General features: G+C 43.9%; 2 protein-coding genes across 2 annotated transcripts in view; both read left to right on the top strand.

The window, feature by feature from the left end:
• Nucleotides 1-306: 306 nt before the first annotated feature.
• LOC100465930 (zinc finger protein 548) lies at nucleotides 307-10,360 on the top strand. The gene is made up of 4 exons (XM_019805397.2): nucleotides 307-440; nucleotides 1,951-2,202; nucleotides 4,135-4,261; nucleotides 5,645-10,360. Exons 2-4 carry the CDS (start codon nucleotides 2,170-2,172, stop codon nucleotides 7,015-7,017), a joined length of 1,533 nt encoding a protein of 510 aa, XP_019660956.2. The 5' UTR covers nucleotides 307-440; nucleotides 1,951-2,169; the 3' UTR covers nucleotides 7,018-10,360.
• Nucleotides 383-17,484, top strand: part of LOC100465680 (zinc finger protein 548) — a 28,978-nt gene continuing 11,876 nt past the window's right edge. The window contains exon 1 of the mRNA XM_034639499.1: nucleotides 383-497. Within this exon, the coding sequence (XP_034495390.1) occupies nucleotides 448-497 (50 nt within the window). The 5' untranslated portion in view covers nucleotides 383-447. The remainder of the gene's footprint in view (nucleotides 498-17,484) is intronic.

Here is a 17,484-nt window from a genome sequence, read left to right as displayed (position 1 = left end):
GAACCCGGAACTCCATTTCCCAGAGCTCCTCATATTTCGCCTGGCCTTTATCTTCTGTCAGGGACGACCTACGTCCTGAGTCTGCGCAGTAACTGCGCGGAAACTACATTACCCAGAAGGCCGTGCGGTAGCGGCCACCGCGGGGACAGCACAACCTGCCAGGCTTAGCTGAGAGCCGTTTTCGTGCGGGCGCATCGTCCGGGGGCGGGACTTCCGGCGGCGTTCCTGTGGCGTTCGGTTCTCTCGTCGTCCTCGGGACTGTGCCTCGTGTAATGCGACCAGAGTACTGCCTGAAGTACATGGGATGCGCGGAGAGAGGCGTCGTCCCCGCCGCAGAGGCTGCTGCGAGGCGCCTTCGTCCCCGCCCGGTCGCCCGCCGCTCCCCGCCCCGCTCTTCCCACTGGTTGTTGGTTGAGGCCGCGCGGATGAAGCCGGCTCAGGTGGGTGATGCGACCCCCGGACCCTCAGCCGCCCTCCCCCAGCCCCGAGCCCTGCACCCGCGATGGGCGGGCGCCCCCCCCCCCCGCCGGGGGGAGTTCTGGTGGTGGCTGGCCCGGGGCGGTGTCGTTAGAGGGAGATGCGAGGAGATTCTGCGAGAGTTCCACAGCAGAGCCGACAGGATTTCCTGCTGCATCACATACACACGTGAGCAAAAGTAGGGAGCGAAGGGCCATGCCAAGGTTTCTTTGCCTGAACGTCTGAAAGGATGGAGGTGGGGAAGCGAGCCCAGGAAGCAGGTATCGGGGAGATGATGAGTTTGATTTTGGACGTGTTGATGCTGAGATATCTTAGGATGGAGACATGATGGGAGTATGTGGAGGTAAAGGTCTGGAGGACGGGGAAGAGGGCTGGGCTGTCAAAGGTGTGGAGGGTGTGAACTGCACCAGTGCGTGACCTGAGGACCGGATCAAGGAGGTAGTCTTAAGGTCGTTATTGCCGATGGGCTCTGTGGTGTCAGGAAGGCTGAGACTTGGAGTGTGTAGCGGATTCAGTATCCTTAATGCTTCCTCCATAAAGGAGTGTACCTATCATGGAAGGTATTCTGGCTCGTGTCTAGAAAAGAGTACCTGGATGTTGTTAAGTTTGCTGGCCTGGTTGAAGATGGATGTATAGACTCTCAGCCCTGCAGGTCAGCTGATCCTTGGCGATAATCTCTGTGAGACAAAGTAATAGCCAGATGTGGGGAGCAGATGGGTCCCAGACAGGGGCACTGTCTTCTCCTTCTCCACCTTGAGGGCAAGAGGAAGGAAGCAGTGCTACAGTAAAGGGGTCCTGCAAGTGCCCTTCAGGGGATCACGTAGCAGGTAGGCTTGTTTGTTGAAAGGAAGAGTAGCTGAGCTGCCTGCTCTGACTCTCCCTACAATGCATTAAATTCAGGATGTATGAAACATTTATCGATTAAGACGTCAAGTAACCAATAGTCATCTAAATAGGTACACATAGGTGGGCAACAAGAAATTAATTCTTTCAGTAAATGAAGCATGGCAACACTTTATAAAGTGGCAAGATTTATCTGTGGTATTTGCTAACAGTAGAATGTTATATATTACATCTTCTGAAAATCTTAGAAAGCAGAAATAATGCAGACCCACATTTTAAAAACTCTATCCCTTTATTTGCACTGACAGCATACAGAATTGTTAATCTCTTGGACAGTTATGGCTGCCAGGTAGTGTGTATTAATTGTGTTTATCACTGTTATCAGCTCTGTGAGGTAGGGGTCATTGTTAACCCCATTTTACAGGAAAGGAATTGAGGCTTAGAAGGTTCAGTCCTGTTAAGTCACACAGCTGGTAAGAGCAGCACTAAAGTCAGAGGAGCTGAGAGTTTAGGTTATCATGCTGAGAACACTGCTGCAGGGCAGGGCAGGGGCGGTCGGCGGTGGTCGGGTTCAGTATGTAGAATCCTACCACGGTTGCCCCCTTCTCATGACCTCCCTCTTCCCCGCAGGTTCCCATGGCATTTGCAGAAATGCTTATGGACCCTGTACAGGTGAATGGAGGATGTGAGAGACCTTCATCCACCCCAGTTATCACTCTGATGGTTTTGCCACTCCCATGTAAAGAATGGTGGTGTCCTGAGATTGTTCACCTGGTCTTCTCCCTCCCTTGGGTCTAAAGTCCCTGTGTCTCAACAAAGCCCAGGGTTTTGAACTGAGCCCTGGATTCCATGGAGCGTTTCCCATTTCTGACAACTGATGGGGTAAGATGTGGAAGGGTGTCCTGAGCACAGTTTCCAGAATGTTCGAGTGATGGGGGTGAGAGTGAGTTGGATGCTCAGGGAACTGCAAGGCTCTTATATGTGGTGGGAATATAGAGTGGGAGGGGGAGTGTTGGGGGCAGGGGCACGCAGTTATCAGATCCACAATTACAACATGAGCTTGTGGGCCTCTGATCTGAAGGAAGTAGGAGCTAGAGAAGGTTTGGAGCAGAGGGAGCCAGGTGATCACATCCAGATTTTAACAGGCTATGTCTTGCAAGTGTGGAAGAGAGGGTGGAGTGAAGGTGGGAATAGTGACCTGGGAGGGAGCTCCTGTGATGATGCAGGTGAGTGCTGCTGATGGCTGGACAGAGGGTGGTGGCTGTGGAGGTAGAAGACTGGTGCTTTCTGGACACGTTCTGCACAGAGTTGCCCACATTTAGTGATGTGGCGAGTGCGGGCACCGGGAGGTGCAAAGGGAGGGCGAGTCAGGGACAGTCCCGAGGCTTTTGGCTTTCTCTGGAAGTTCAGATGTTCTATCAATTGAGTTGGGGAAGTCAGGAGTCAGAGGGCTTTTCAGAAGGAATAGGAAGTCAGGTTTTGTCACTGATGTCACAGATGTTTCAGAGACTCCCGAGTAGAGGTACCCAGTCAGCAGGTAGACGCACAGGTCTGGGGTTTAGGGGAGGCATTCAGGTTGCAGACAGCCGTAACGTAGTGGCCGGTATGTGGACTGAAGTGTCACTGTGCCTCAGTTTTCAGAGGGGGCATCATTAGGTTGTGGAGATGGGAAGGGGAAGAAGGAGGCTGAGATTTGAATCTCTTTTGGGAGCCTGGATGGTGGTAGGGGATATCACAAAGGCAGATGAGAAGGCAGAGTGTCTGGGTGGAGGTATGCCTATGAGGGATAAAGGTGAGGAGTCTGAACGGCTTCCAAGAGGTCAAGGATATGAGATAGGTGTTGAAGCATCTCCATGAAGGAGGTCAGAGATCAGTGAGCTCAGGGCAGGGCACATTATCTTTCTTTGGACTTGTCACTGTTTTGTGGTAACTCTTGTTCAGACCTGTATTGTTTCATTCAGGCTGGTAGATCAGTTGAGGTTAAAATGGATCAGCCAGGAACATTGCTAGGCCCGGGGTGGGGAGTTCAGTGAAGCTGGGCTTCGAATGTGGGTCAGGTAAACACAGGCTGTTTGTGACTGCTTGTAAGACAGCATGTGTAGCAGTGATGTAGCAGAGGGCCAAGAGTCCTTGAAGTACTGACGTTAGGTTTGGGAGGGTGAGTGTGATACAGGTGGCAGGGCCAGGTGGGGAGAACCACAAAGGGACCCTGGTGGTCTCTGGTGCTAGGGAACTTGGGTTTCTGGGGCAGGATGAGGCCAAATAAGCTGTTGATTCCATTTGCAAAATACTGCCTGGATTCCACGTGTACAGCGGTGTGTTGGGAAGCCATGGAATTACCCATGGAGCAGGCTGGTGGGTCTCAGTAACTCAGCTGCAGAAGTGGAAGGACCAGATCCATAGAAAGGTTCAGACCAAAAACGATGTGCAGGCGAGGAGGAGTGTGAACGTTTGACCCAAAGTCCTGGGATGGGGCGCTTATGGGAGAGAGATAAGTTCCAGGGAGGAACTTGTTGCCTGGGAGGCAAGATCTGGGGGACTGCAGCATAATTTACTATAAGAGAGAGCCCTACTGAAGCCCCAGAGCCTAGGTGGGGCTTTTCTGCACCCTCTCCCACTTGTCTTCCCGAGGTCTGGACCCAGTGATCAGTGGCAGTGACAAGAGAGGCACCAGCACCACCAGCCTTTGTATCTATTCCACATTGGGAAGTTGGGGTGGAGGGCAAGGAGGAGATAGAAGTGAGGGTGGGGGGCGGTACTGAAGATCCTGGAGAGAGAAGCTGCACATTGATTGAACTGTCCCCATTTTGGCAGGGGCTTGTGGTTTTCACAGACGTGGCCATACATTTCTCCCAGGAGGAATGGGGGCTCCTTGATGAGGCTCAGAGAAGCCTGTACCACAGTGTGATGCTGGAGAACTTGGCACTTTTGTCATCACTGGGTAAGGCGCTCCCACCCCCTCCAGTGTCCGGGGCTGGGCACTGGGTTTCCTCTTTCCCAGGGGGTAGCTCTGGCGTTTCCACACCCACATCTCAGTCACTACTTGCCTTCTGGTTTCCTAGCATACATTTATGGGAGCCAGGTCCAGGCCCAGTGCACTTCTGCTCCAAGTTTGTCTGAGAAATCCCAATGGTCTTGGTCATTATTGGTCAGGTTAATCTGCTCAGAAGCATGGAGCCTCTGTGCTCCATGCCTTCTTCATCCTTGCTGACATTTCTTGGGGCATGCCTGTGCCAGAAATTCCAGCCACCAATGTGGTCTCTATTTGTAGAGACCACTGGTTCTGCAAGACCCTCCTCTGAAGTTCTTTTGGTTTTAGAATGTGGGATGTTGGGGCGCCTGGGTGGCACAGCGGTTGAGCATCTGCCTTCGGCTCAGGGCGTGATCCCAGCATTATGGGATCGAGCCCCACATCAGGCTCCTCTGCTATGAGCCTGCTTCTTCCTCTCCCACTCCCCCTGCTTGTGTTCCCTCTCGCTGGCTGTCTCTATCTCTGTCAAATAAATAAAATCTTTAAAAAAAAAAAAAAGAATGTGGGATATTGTGTGAGGGATCACTCTGGGGGCATGTTTTCCACTCCCTTTTCCTGTGTTTCACCTAGGTTGGCCCATTCCAATTCCCATGTAAGTGCTCATCTTGAAGAAGGGGGAGGGGCCTGGTGCCTGATAGCGTGTCTATTATTCCACCAGTGGCAACAGGAAATGGCCCTGGGGCTCGGGGGCTGGGAATGGGTGTGTTGTCAGAGCTGGGTTCATCATTGTATGATGCCAGGGACAGTGTTCATACCTCATTTCTACCTTTTCTTTCCCATCATCATTTCTAATCTTGCATTCCCCAGTTCCCCCACTTTTGTGGCTTTCTTCTGTCTGCCTTCCTTTTGCTCCCTTTGCAGTACACTTGACATATGACCTACCCTAAGGTATCGTGATAGCTGCACATATCTTTAAATAGTCTCTGAACACCAGCTGCTGTGTTGCAATCACCCATTTATGCATCTGGACCCAGTCTTGTATCAGTGCTCACCAGGCACCAGCAGCTCTGGCCTTGTTGACAGTCATTTGCAGAGGAGCGAGTTGGGGAGCCCACCTCTCCTCCCTGCACTTCCCCGTCCCTCGTGGCCTTCCCCAGAGTCACAGCTCTCCCATCCTGGGACCTTGCCAGGCTGAGCTCTGCAGAGCACACCTTCTCTCACTGTCTTAAGTCCCCCTCGCCCATCAGCAGTCCCGCGGCCTCGTCCGCGCGTGTGTCCGACACACACTCCCGATGGGGCTGCCTCCTCCGAACAGAGTCAGCAGGCACTTTACCAGCATTTCTCTGCTTACAGGTTGCTGGCATGGAGCCCAGGATGAGGAGGCCCCTTCAGAGCAAGGTGATTCTGTAGGAGGGTCACAGGTCAGGACTCCAAAGCAAGCCCCATCCATCCAGAAGTCCCAGCCCTGGGAGACGTGTAGCTTGCTCTTGAAAGACCTTTTGCGCTTGGCTGAGCATGGTGGAGCATACCCTGAGCGAGGCCTGCACATTTGTGGTGAAAAGCATGTCCAGCACCAAAAGCATCAAATTAGAGAGAATCCTTCCAGAAGTGATGAGGGGAGGCCTTCATTTGTGAAGAACTGCAGAGGTCACATGACAGAGACGACCTTTACGTGCAGGGAAGGTGGGAAGGACTTCCCAGCCAGCTCAGGCCTTCTCCAACTACAGCTTCCTCATGTTGTAGGAAAGCCACACTGGGACACAGCAGGTGGAGAGGGCTTTCAGAATGAACAGAATTATTATAAGTGCACCCAGTGTGGGAAAACCTTCAGTCATAAACATATACTTGTTGACCATGAGAAAATACACACTGGAGAAAAGTTTTATGAGTACAGGGAATGCGGGAAGGCCTTCCGTAGAAAGTTCCACCTCCATCAGCACCAGAAGGGCCATGATGAAGGTCAGCTTTATGAGAACCCAGAATGTGGAGGATTCTTTACACAGATACCTGGCCTCAGTGACCACCAGGGTATTCACACCAGGCCGAGGCCTTTTGAGTGCAACCAATGTGGGAAGGGTTTCCTTAGACTGTCCCAACTTGTTGGTCACCAGAAAATCCACACAGGAGAAAGACCTTATGGTTGTAGTGAATGTGGAAAATTTTTTAGAAATCGCTCTACACTCATTCGACATCAGAGAGTTCACACTGGAGAAAGGCCTTATGAGTGCGGTGAATGTGGGAAAGCTTTCACCCGCAAACATAAACTTGTTGAGCATCAGAAAATCCACAGTGGTGAAAAGCCTTACGAGTGCGGTGAATGTGGGAAAGCCTTCAGCCGCAAAGACAAAATTGTTGAACACCAGAAAATCCACACTGGAGAGAGGCCTTATAAGTGCAGTGAATGTGGGAAAGCTTTCAGCCTTAAACATAAACTTGTTGAGCACCAGAAAATCCACACCGGAGTAAGGGCTTATGAGTGTAGAGAATGTGGGAAATTCTTTATGGGCAGCTCCTCACTCATTATTCATCAGAGAGTTCACACTGGAGAAAGGCCTTATGAGTGTGACAAATGTGGGAAATTCTTTAAGTACCGTTTCACACTTATTAGACACCAGAGAACTCACACTGGAGAAAGGCCTGATGAGTGCAGCAATGTAGGAAATCCTTTAGTTGCAACTCCACACTCATTTGATGTCAGGCAAATCACAGTAGAGAAATGCATATGACTGCAGCTAAAGTGGGAAGTTTTGGTGGTACGGCTCCAGTCTCGTTACAGAACAGAGTTCACACTGACATGAGTCCTTCTAAGAATGGCGAGTATGGGGACATCTTTATTTGCAACTCTGGCCCCGTTAAACACTCGAATTTGCAGCAATGGAGAAATGCCTTATGATTGCAGTGAATGTGGGAGAGTCTGTCGACTTATGTCATTTTATACTTATTTGGCATTTCTTTAATTTTTATATGTACTTGGAATCCTACAGTATACTTTTGCGTGGCTGCTTTTCATTCTGTTTTTACATAAATGGAATCCTAAAGTGTATCCCTGCGTGGCTCTTTTGAGACATACCCTGTTGTGTTCATTCCATTTTATTGCTGAGTGGTATTCCATTGGGTGTATATGACACAAGGTGTTTATCTGTTAATGGACATGTAGGTTGTTTCTAGTGTAGACCTATTACCAGAACAACTGCGAGCATTCGTATATAAGTAAATACCTGAGAGTGGAGTGTTGCTCAGAGATGAATGTTTAACCTCTTAAGAATTGGCCAAATTGATTTCCAGTGTGAATGTGCCATTTTATATTCCCAACAGGTGTATATAAGAGTTCCATTTGGAACACATCTTTGTCAATTATAGGTATAGCCTGTCTTTTAAATTAAAATAAATGTGTCATAGTCTTATTTTAGTCTGCGTTTCTGTAATAACTAGTGATATTGAGCATTTTTTATGTACTTTATTGTTTTTGGCAAAGTGTCTAAGTTTATTAGCTTCATTATTATCTAATTATTTCAATAATTTTAGACTATTTTAGATTTAGAGAAAAGTTACTAACATAGTACAGGGAGTTCTCATTTATCCCACACCCAGTTTTCCCTACTATTAGTATGTTATATCAATATAGTACATTTTGTGCAATTGATAATTGAATATTCATACAGTATTAATAACAAAAGACATGCTTGATTGAGATTTCCTTAGTTTTTATCAAAATCAATTTTCTGTCCCAGGATCCCTTCTGGGATATCACATTACATTTAGCCCTCACGTCTCCTGAGGCTCCTCATGGTTGTGACAGTTTCCTTGTTTTTAGTAACCTTGACAGCTGTTGTGTTTGTTTGTTTTTAAGATTTATTTATTTTAGAGAGAGCAGGGGGAGGGGGCAGCTGGAGAAGTATAGAGAGACTCTCAAGCTGACTTCCCACTGAGAGCGGAGCCCAGCGTGGGGCTGGATCCCACAACCCTGAGATCATGACCTGAGCCAAAGTCGAGAGTCAGATGCGCAACCCACTGAGCCACCCAGGCGCCCCTGACAGTTTTTGTATTGGTGATAAAATATAGATAACATAAAATTTACTCTTTTAATCATTTTTCAGTGTACAATTTAATGGCCTTAAGTACATTGACAATATCATATTACCATCACCACTATTTCTAGAACTTGTTCATCATTCCTAGTAGAAACTCTACCCAGTGAACAATCCCCATTCCTCCCCGCATGTCCAGCCTCTGTAATCTATATTATACTTTCCATTTCGGTGAATTTTCTTATTCTAGATACATCATGTAAGGGAAATCATACAGTATTTGTCCTTTTGTGCCTGCCTCACGCACATTTGCAAGGTTCATTCGTGTTGTAATAATATGTATGAAACTTTCCTTCCTTTCTAAGACTGAATAATATTTCATTGTATATATTTGCAACTTTGTGGTTTTCCAGTCATCTGTTGATAGATATGTGAATTGTTTCCACCTTTTGGCGATTGCCAGAAGTACTGCTCTGAGCATTGATGTGCAAATATCTTAGTCACTGCATTCACCTTTTTTTTGGGGGGGGGCAGGGAGTATATAAAGAATTAGCATTGCTCTGGGAGATAAGAATCATATGGTAATTCGAAATTTTCAGGATCCACTGAAGTGTTAGCACCAAAATTGCAAGCTTAAATATTTTCTTATGTCCAGTGGCCTTACATTATTCTTGGTTTTCTTTTGCTGTGCTCCTCAAACTTTAGCTTCTGTCAGAATCCCATGAACACAGATTGCTGAGTTCCACCCGCAAAGGTTCTCATTGAGTCAGAAATAGGAAGAAGAATTCACTTTTTTTTTTTTGAAGATTCTATTTATTCGTCAGAGAGAAAGTGCACAAGCAAGGGGAATGGCAGGCAGAGGGAGAAGCAGGATCCCTGCTGAGCAAGGAGCCTGATGGAGGACTCAATCCCAGGCCTAAGCCAAGGCAAACACTTAGCCAACTGAGCCACCAAGGCATCCCTGAGACATCACATTTCTAACAAGTTCCCAGTTGACGTTGTTGTTACTGTGTACAGACCACATTTTGAGGACTGTCGTCTCATTCCATTTTGATAATATTGCACGTATTCTGTATACATTACTTGTTTCCATATATACTATTCCGTAGTCCTTTTCATTGCATTGATTCATTCCTTCAGGATTTACAACTAGGAAAGTCGTTGGTATCTTTCTTAAATATAAATCTACAAAATAGCAAACCAAAGTCACCATGAAGCAGTTGCATACTGTCTCCCTTGATATTTTCCAGTCCAGTTCTTTCTAGATAATTTGCTAGCATGTAATCTTGTATGAGAATATATTTTAGTAAGGCTAAACTAAATATTAAGGGATTCATGTTAAAGCTCAAAAATAGAGTAATTAATTTACTTATGGACCTGATCCCCCTCCCAGGCAGTCAAATCCCTCTCAGTGGACTGGTGAGCTGTCAGGGATTTTGCTTCTTTTTTGCACTTCTTATCTTCATGTGTCGTTTCCCCTGATCTCACCTGTTAATGGGTTCTACTGCAGCAAGTAAGTTCTCTTTTGGACATAATATATCAGAATTTGTGCTGCTGTGAATAATTATACAAAGCCATAAATTGTCTCATGGGACTTGGGGAATTTGATTGGGACTCTCCATTTTGCTATAATGTTATAATAAAAAACACCAACAAAAAAGTTTTAGTACTCCCCAAAATAAGCAAGACTGTATTATGTATCAGAGCTGTATCATGTATAAACAACAGAAGTACTTTTATGTGTAGACAATGACTGAGCAAAGAGTAGAGTAAGAAAGTGAAGTTTAAGCTAAGTCGCTCAAATTTAAGCTCATCTACATATGAAGTGATTGCCAATAAAACTTAACCATCTGCCTTCTACACAAATGTCCGCCAAGGCATTTTTCTAGAATTTTCTCTTTTTACTTGAATACTTTTTTTTATGTCCTCAAAGTATGTTTTTGCATCATAAAATTTCTTAGAAACGTTTTAAATAATCATTTTTCTAGTGATAAAAATGAATATAAAATTTGCTATTTTACTTTTAGGTGGGTTATTTATTTATTTATTTATTTGTCAGAGAGCACAAGCAGGGGGATCAGCAGGCAGAGAGAGAAGCAGACTCCCCGCTGAGCAAGGAGCCTGACGTAGGGCTTGATCCCAGGACCCTGAGATCAGGGCCCCAGCCGAAGGCACTGTTCAACCAACTGAGCCACCCAGCTGTCCCTAAAACTTACCATTTTAATCACTTTTAAGTATTTGGTTCTGTTACGTATTAGAATTACCCAGAAAAATAGAGCCAAACTGGTGTATGTCTGTACACATACATATGTACGTAGAGAGATTTATTTTAAAGTATTGGGTGACACCATTATGTCAGCTTAGCAAGTCCAAAATCTTCAGGGTAACCTGGCCGAGTGGAGACTCAGGGAAGAATTGCAGGGCAAGCCCAAAGCAGTCAGCAGACAAAATTCCTTGTATTTTATGCAGCTTACTGCTTTTCTATTAATGCCTTTGAGTGAATGAGGCCTGCCCTCGTTATGGAGGGTAATCTGCTTTACTCAAAGTGATTTAAGTGTTAATCCAAAAAAGCACTTGAAAGCAGCATCTGGAGTAATGTCTGACCAAATATCTGGACACACAAAATCAATCATCATATGTGGTATTAGGTACATCACCATCCATCTTCAGAACTTTTTCGTCTTCCCCAGCTGAACATATTTTTGTATCATTAAACACGATCTTCCCAACTTCACTCCCCCCGGCCCCTGAAAACCACCATCTGCTTTCTATCTCTACTGTCTATGAATTTGACTAACTCTAGGAACCTCGTATAAGAGAAATCATACATTTGTCCTTTTGTGACTTACTTCATTTAGCACAGTAGCTTCATTTTGGACATTTTGACTATGAAGATATTGCATAGAAAAAAGATCTTGAATTAAAGTTTATCACGTCTTCATTTTCTAAGAGCTGTTTTTCTAGACTTGCATCCACTGTGTTTGATCAAAATTCATGGCTCAGTCCCATCATTTTTTAAGATTTTATTTATTTATTTATTTATTTGACAGAGAGACAGCCAGCGAGAGAGGGAACACAAGCAGGGGGAGTGGGAGAGGAAGAAGCAGGCTCCCAGCGGAGGAGCCTGATGTGGGGCTCGATCCCATTGTTATTCTGAAGTGATCTACTTTTGGGGTGCCTGGGTGGCTCAGTCCGTTAGGCATCTGCCTTCAGCTCAGGTCATGATCTAAGGGTCCTGAGGTCAAGCCCCGCCTCAGGCTCTCTGCTCATCAGGGAGTCTGCTTCTCCCTCTCCCTCTGATCCTTCTCCCCAATGTGTTCTCTCTGTGTGTTTCAGATAAAGAAAGAAATCTTTTTTAAAAAAATCTATTTTTTCCTGTTGTCAGCTTGCAAGATTTTCTTTATTCCATAATAAAGTACTTTATTTTACTGTGACTAGTAATTGGGTTATTCTGTTATAAGTAATTCTGTCTCACTGAATTTTCCTCTTATTCATAGATTCTGTGTTTATGTCTCTTATTTTTTTTAATGTTTTTAGATTTTTAAAGCATCCTCTGATCTGAACTGACAGCCTTTTAATTCAGAGCTAGTTGTATCCATTATGTTATTCATTCCACCTACTCTATTTTTCACATATTTCGTATTTCATAGTTATTTTGAGTTGAAATCCTCATTACTTAATGACTCTACTGTTGTCCTTTCCAGTTTTTAATAAAATTTATATGCATACTTTATAACTATTTTAATCAAACTATTTTAAATTTATACAGTAAACTTTATAATGCTTTTACTTTTCAGGTACCTATGAGGTCATGGTCCTCTAGGGTATCTGTCAGCCATATGCTGAGGATGGGATTGAGTGTCGCCACACACTGAAAATAAAACACTCTGGACTGCCTCCAGAGGAGAGCAGCAGCTGCACAGTCCTAAACATGGTTTTTACTGAAAATCTTATCAGACAGATTCATCAAAGAGCTTCAAAGCAGGGAAGGCTTAGAACATAGGAGAACTATTACTTTTAAACCTTAACTACTAACTCATCCATAGGGTATGTGCAGTTATTCAGAAAGTACGTGTAGAAAAAGATTGGCTTCAATACCCCTGCCCTCTAGAGTCTGGTAAGGGTCACGAGAGCTTCGTCTCAAATACCATCACGTGCAACAGGTTGAGGCAAAGCTGATGCTGTGGTTTCAGCAAATCCCTTGGACTTGTGCCCAGAGGTTCAAATCGTATTTTCTAAAATTAACTCCACAGCTGAGTTCAGGCCTTAGTTTTTGCCCCTTGAGTGCGGTTGAAGCTGCAAGAGTAAGCTCCTCACAACCCAGCACTGCTGGTAACAACACCCACTTCTGTCTTCCAGGTCCAGACAGAACTTTTTTTTCTTTCAGTTTTTGAAAATTTTAATTCCAGTGTAGTCAACATATAGTGTTGTACTAGTTTTGGGTGTACAATATAGCAATTCGACAATTCAGGCAGAACTTTCTCTAAACTTTAAATATTTGGAGACTGATAAATATAAATGCAAAAATCCTCAAGGAAGTGCTAGCAAACCACATTCAGCAGCACCTTTAAAGTTTTACGCTATGATTAAATTGGATTTATCCCTGGGATACAAGGTTGCCTCAATATGTGCAAAACAGTAAATGTAATACTCCACATTGACAAAGGATAAAAATTATATGATCATCTCAGTAAATGCAGAAAGAGCATTTGACAAACTTAAACATCCTTTTATGATAAAAAGTTTGTAACAAATTAAGTAGAGGAGGATACCTTAACATGATAAAAGGCATATACGAAAAGTACATAGCTAACCTCATACTCAATGTTGAAAAGCCAAAATCTTTTCCTCTAAGATTACGAACAAGGGCGCCCCCTCTCTCCACTTTTATTCAACATAGTACTGAAGTCCTAGCCAAAGCAATTGGGTGAGAAAAAAAATTGAAAGGCATCCAAAATGGAAAAGAAGAAATAATATCTCTGTCTGCAGATGAACTGTGTGTGTGTGTGTGTGTGTGTGTGTACATATATATATTTATATGTATAGAACTTGAAAGGCTGTACCAAAACAAACTGTAAAAACTAGTAAATGAATTCAGTAAAGTTGCAGAATACAAAACCAGCATACAAAAATCAGTTTTGCATTTCTACACACTAACAAATTATCTGGAAAAGACATTAAAAAAATGAAGTTTGACAACAGCAACAAAAATAATAAAATACTTCAGAATAAATGTAACCAAAGAAATGAAAGATCTGCACACTGAAAGCTATAAAACATTGATGAAAAAAAATCAAAGATACAAATAAATGGGAAGACATCCTGTGTTCATTGATTGGAAGAATTAATAACATTAAAACGTCCATTCTACCCAGAGTAATCTACAGATTGAACGCAATCCCTATCAAAACTCCAGTGACACTTTTCACAGAAATAGGGAAAAAAAACCCTAAAATTTATATGGGACCACAAGAGACACTGAACAGCTCGATCTTGAGCAAGGAGAACAAAGCTGGAGGCATCAAACTTCCTGTCTTCAAACTATACTACAAAGTTATGCTCATGAAACCAATATAGTACTGGCATCAAAACAGACACATAGACCAATGGAACAGAAGAGAGAGCCCAGAAAAAAAACCCACACATATGAAGTCAACTAATCTTTGACAAAGGAATCAGGGATATACAATGGGGGAAAAGATAGTCTCTTCAATAAATGGTGTTGGAAAAACTGGATATCCACATGCAAAAGAATTAAATTGGACCCATTTCTTCCAACATACACAAAATCAACTAAAGATGAATTAAAGACATAAACACAAAAGACCTGAAACAGTAAAGCTAGAAGAAAACATAAAGGGAAACTCCCTGACGTTGGTATTGGAAATAATTTTTAATTAACACCAAAGCACAGGAAACAAAAGCAAAAATAAACAGGTGGGACTACATCAAACTAAAAAGTTTCTGCACAGCAAAGGAAACAACAAAATGAGATGGCAAGGAGGTTATGCTATCCACTTTTCGTGTGTATCAAATAGAAAATACCAAAATGCCTGTATCAATTGATGGTGAGTTTTCTGAAGAGTTGGCATTAGATGATTATACTTCCTTTCGAAGGTATGAGTGCGATATGCAGTTGTTCACTCAATATTGAAAATGATGAGTAGTCAAGTTCTCAATTCTCTCAGTTTTCCCAGGTGTAGGCTAAAACCAGGTCCTGTATGCAGAGGGCAAGGAGAGACCAAAGAAAGAGGCCAGTCCAGATTGGTAGTTGGCTGTTTTAATAAGCAGAGGGAACTTACGTATGAGGCTCGCCTTGGACAGCAGCAAGACAAATGCATCCCTGCACTGCTTGCCAAATCTTAGAAGTTTAGAAAGAGGCCTTAACTGGGTTCAGTCACATACACTGTGCAGGTGTTCTCAACACCACATCATGATCTCAAGGCTATGTCCTTGGAGCAGCCTCTGGGAGTGAGAAAGACAACCGGAACCCACGTTCCAAGGACAGGGGAGGGGGTGAGGAGCCTCGGAGTGCCTGGGGTCTAGTTTGCAGGTCAACTGGCGGTCACATCTTTTTGGTGACATTTTCCAACAGCTATAAACCAGTATATACTAACAGTTAAACATGAGAAATGTTCAGGATTTCCTCTAATAGCAAAGAAAATTATTAAAATAACATTTAATGTTACCTAACTGAACTGTATGCTTGTTGATTAATAACTTCTCATTTCCCCCTCCCCCCAGCTTCTGATCACCATCATTCCAGTCTGACTTTATGAATTTGACCATTTTAGATTCCTCATCATCTAAGTGGAATCATGCAGTACTTGTCTTTATACGGTGTCTGGCTTATTTCACTTGGCAAGATCTCCTCAGGGTCTATCGTGTTGTCATGTATCGCAAAATTTCCTTTTTAACGATCAAATAATATTTCGTTATTTGTATACATCATGTTTTCATCATCCATTCATCTGTTGATAGGCATTTAGTTTGTTTCCACATCTTAGCTCTCATGAATAGTGCTGCAGTGAATATGGAACTGCTCATATCTCTTCCAGGTCCTGATTTCATTTCTTTTGGGTGCATACCTGGAAATGGGATTACTGGATCATATGGTAGTTCTATTTTTAGTTTTTTGGGAGAATGTCCATATTGTGTTCCATAGCAGCTCTACCATTTTGCATTCCCACCAACAGTGTGAAAGGGTTCCAGTTTCTCACGTCATTGGCAAGACTTGTTGTATTTTGCTTTTTTGATAATAGTTGTCCTGTCAGGTGTGAGGTGATATCTCATTGTGATTTTGATTTGCATTTCCCTGATGATTAGTGACGATGAGCATTTTCTCGTATACCTGTTGGCCATTTTTATGTCTTTGGAGAAATTTCTGTTCTTTGGGTGTTGAGTTTGATAAGTTCTTTTTTTAAAGATTTTATTTATTTATTTGTCAGAGAGAGCCCACAAACTGGGGGAGTGGCAGGCAGAGGGAGAAGCGGGCTCCCTGCTGAGCAAGGATCCTGATGCAGGACTCGATCCCAGGACCCTGGGATCATGACCTGAGCCAAGGCAGACACTTCACCAACTGAGCCACCCAGGCATCCCGAGTTTGATAAGTTCTTTGTAGATTTTGGATACTAGCCCTTCATCTGATATGTCATTTGCAAATATCTTCTCCCATTCTGTCAGTTGTCTTTTCTTTTTGTCGACTGTTTCCTTTGCCGTGCAGAAGCTTTTTATCTTGATGAAGTCCCAGTAGTTCATTTTTGCCTTTGTTTCCCTTGCCTTTGGAGATGTGTCTAGCAAGAAGTTGCTGGTGGCCAAGGTCACAGAGGTTGCTGCCTGTGTTCTCTTCTAGGATTTGGATGGATTCCTGTCTCACATTTGGGTCTTTCATCCATTTTGAGTCTATTTTTGTGTATGGTGTAAGGAAATAGGTTTCATTCTTCTGCATGTGGCTGTCTAATTTTCTCAACACCATTTGTTAAAGAGACTGTCTTTTTTCCATTGGATATTCTTTCCTGCTTTGTCAAAGATTAGTTGACCATAGAGTTGAGGGTCCATTTCTGGGTTCTCTATTCTGTTCCATTGATCGGTGTCTGTTTTTGTGCCAGTACCATACTGTCTTGATGATGACAGCTTTGTAATAGAGCTTGAAGTCCGGAATTGTGACGCCACCCGCTTTGGTTTTCTCTTTCAACACTCCTTTGGCTATTTGGGGTCTCTTCTGGTTCCATACAAATTTGGGATGATTTGTTTCACCTCTGTGAAAAAAGTTGATGGTATTTTGATAGGGATTGCATTGAATGTATAGATCGCTCTAGGTAGCATAGACATCTTTTTTTTTTTTTAAGATTTTATTTATTCATTTGACAGAGAGAGAGAGGCAGCAAGAGAGGGAACACAAGCAGGGGGAGTGGGAGAGGGAGAAGCAGGCTTCCCGCTGAGCAGGGAGCGCGGGAAGGGGCTCAGTCCCAGAACGCTGGGATCATGACCCGAGTGGAAGGCAGACGCCCAAGGACTGAGCCACCCAGGCACCCCATAGGTAGCATAGACATCTTAACAATATTTGTTCTTCCGATCCATGAGCACAGAACGTTTTTCCATTTATTTGTGTCTTCCTCAATTTCTTTCATGAGTAGTCTACAGTTTTCTGAGTGCGGATCCTTTGCTTCTTTGGTTAGGTTTATTCCTAGGTATCTTACGGTTTTGGGTGCAATTGTAAATGGAATTGACTCCTTAATTTCTCTTTCTTCTGTCTCATTGTTGGTGTATAGGAATGCAACTGGTTTCTGTGCATTGATTTTATATCCTGCCACTTTGCTGAATTCCTATATGAGTTCTAGCATTTTGGGGGTGTAATCTCTTGGGTTTTCTACGTAGAGTATCATGTCATCTGCATGACTTTTCTGTAATATATTGTAAAAAGCTGTAATACAGGATATTTAGGGTGTCCTGACAAAGTTAATGTAAGAATCAGGACCAGGGGCGCCTGGGTGGCACAGCGGTTAAGCATCTGCCTTCGGCTCAGGGCGTGATCCCGGCATTACGGGATCGAGCCCCACATCAGGCTTCTCCGCTATGAGCCTGCTTCTTCCTCTCCCACTCCCCCTGCTTGTGTTCCCTCTCTCGCTGGCTGTCTCTATCTCTGTCAAATAAATAAATAAAATC

The sequence above is a fragment of the Ailuropoda melanoleuca genome, chromosome 12 (genome assembly GCF_002007445.2).
Source record: "Ailuropoda melanoleuca isolate Jingjing chromosome 12, ASM200744v2, whole genome shotgun sequence".
NCBI lineage: Eukaryota > Metazoa > Chordata > Mammalia > Carnivora > Ursidae > Ailuropoda > Ailuropoda melanoleuca.
The sequence above is the reverse complement of the archived record's forward strand: the minus strand, read 5'-3'. Positions and strand labels throughout refer to the sequence as shown.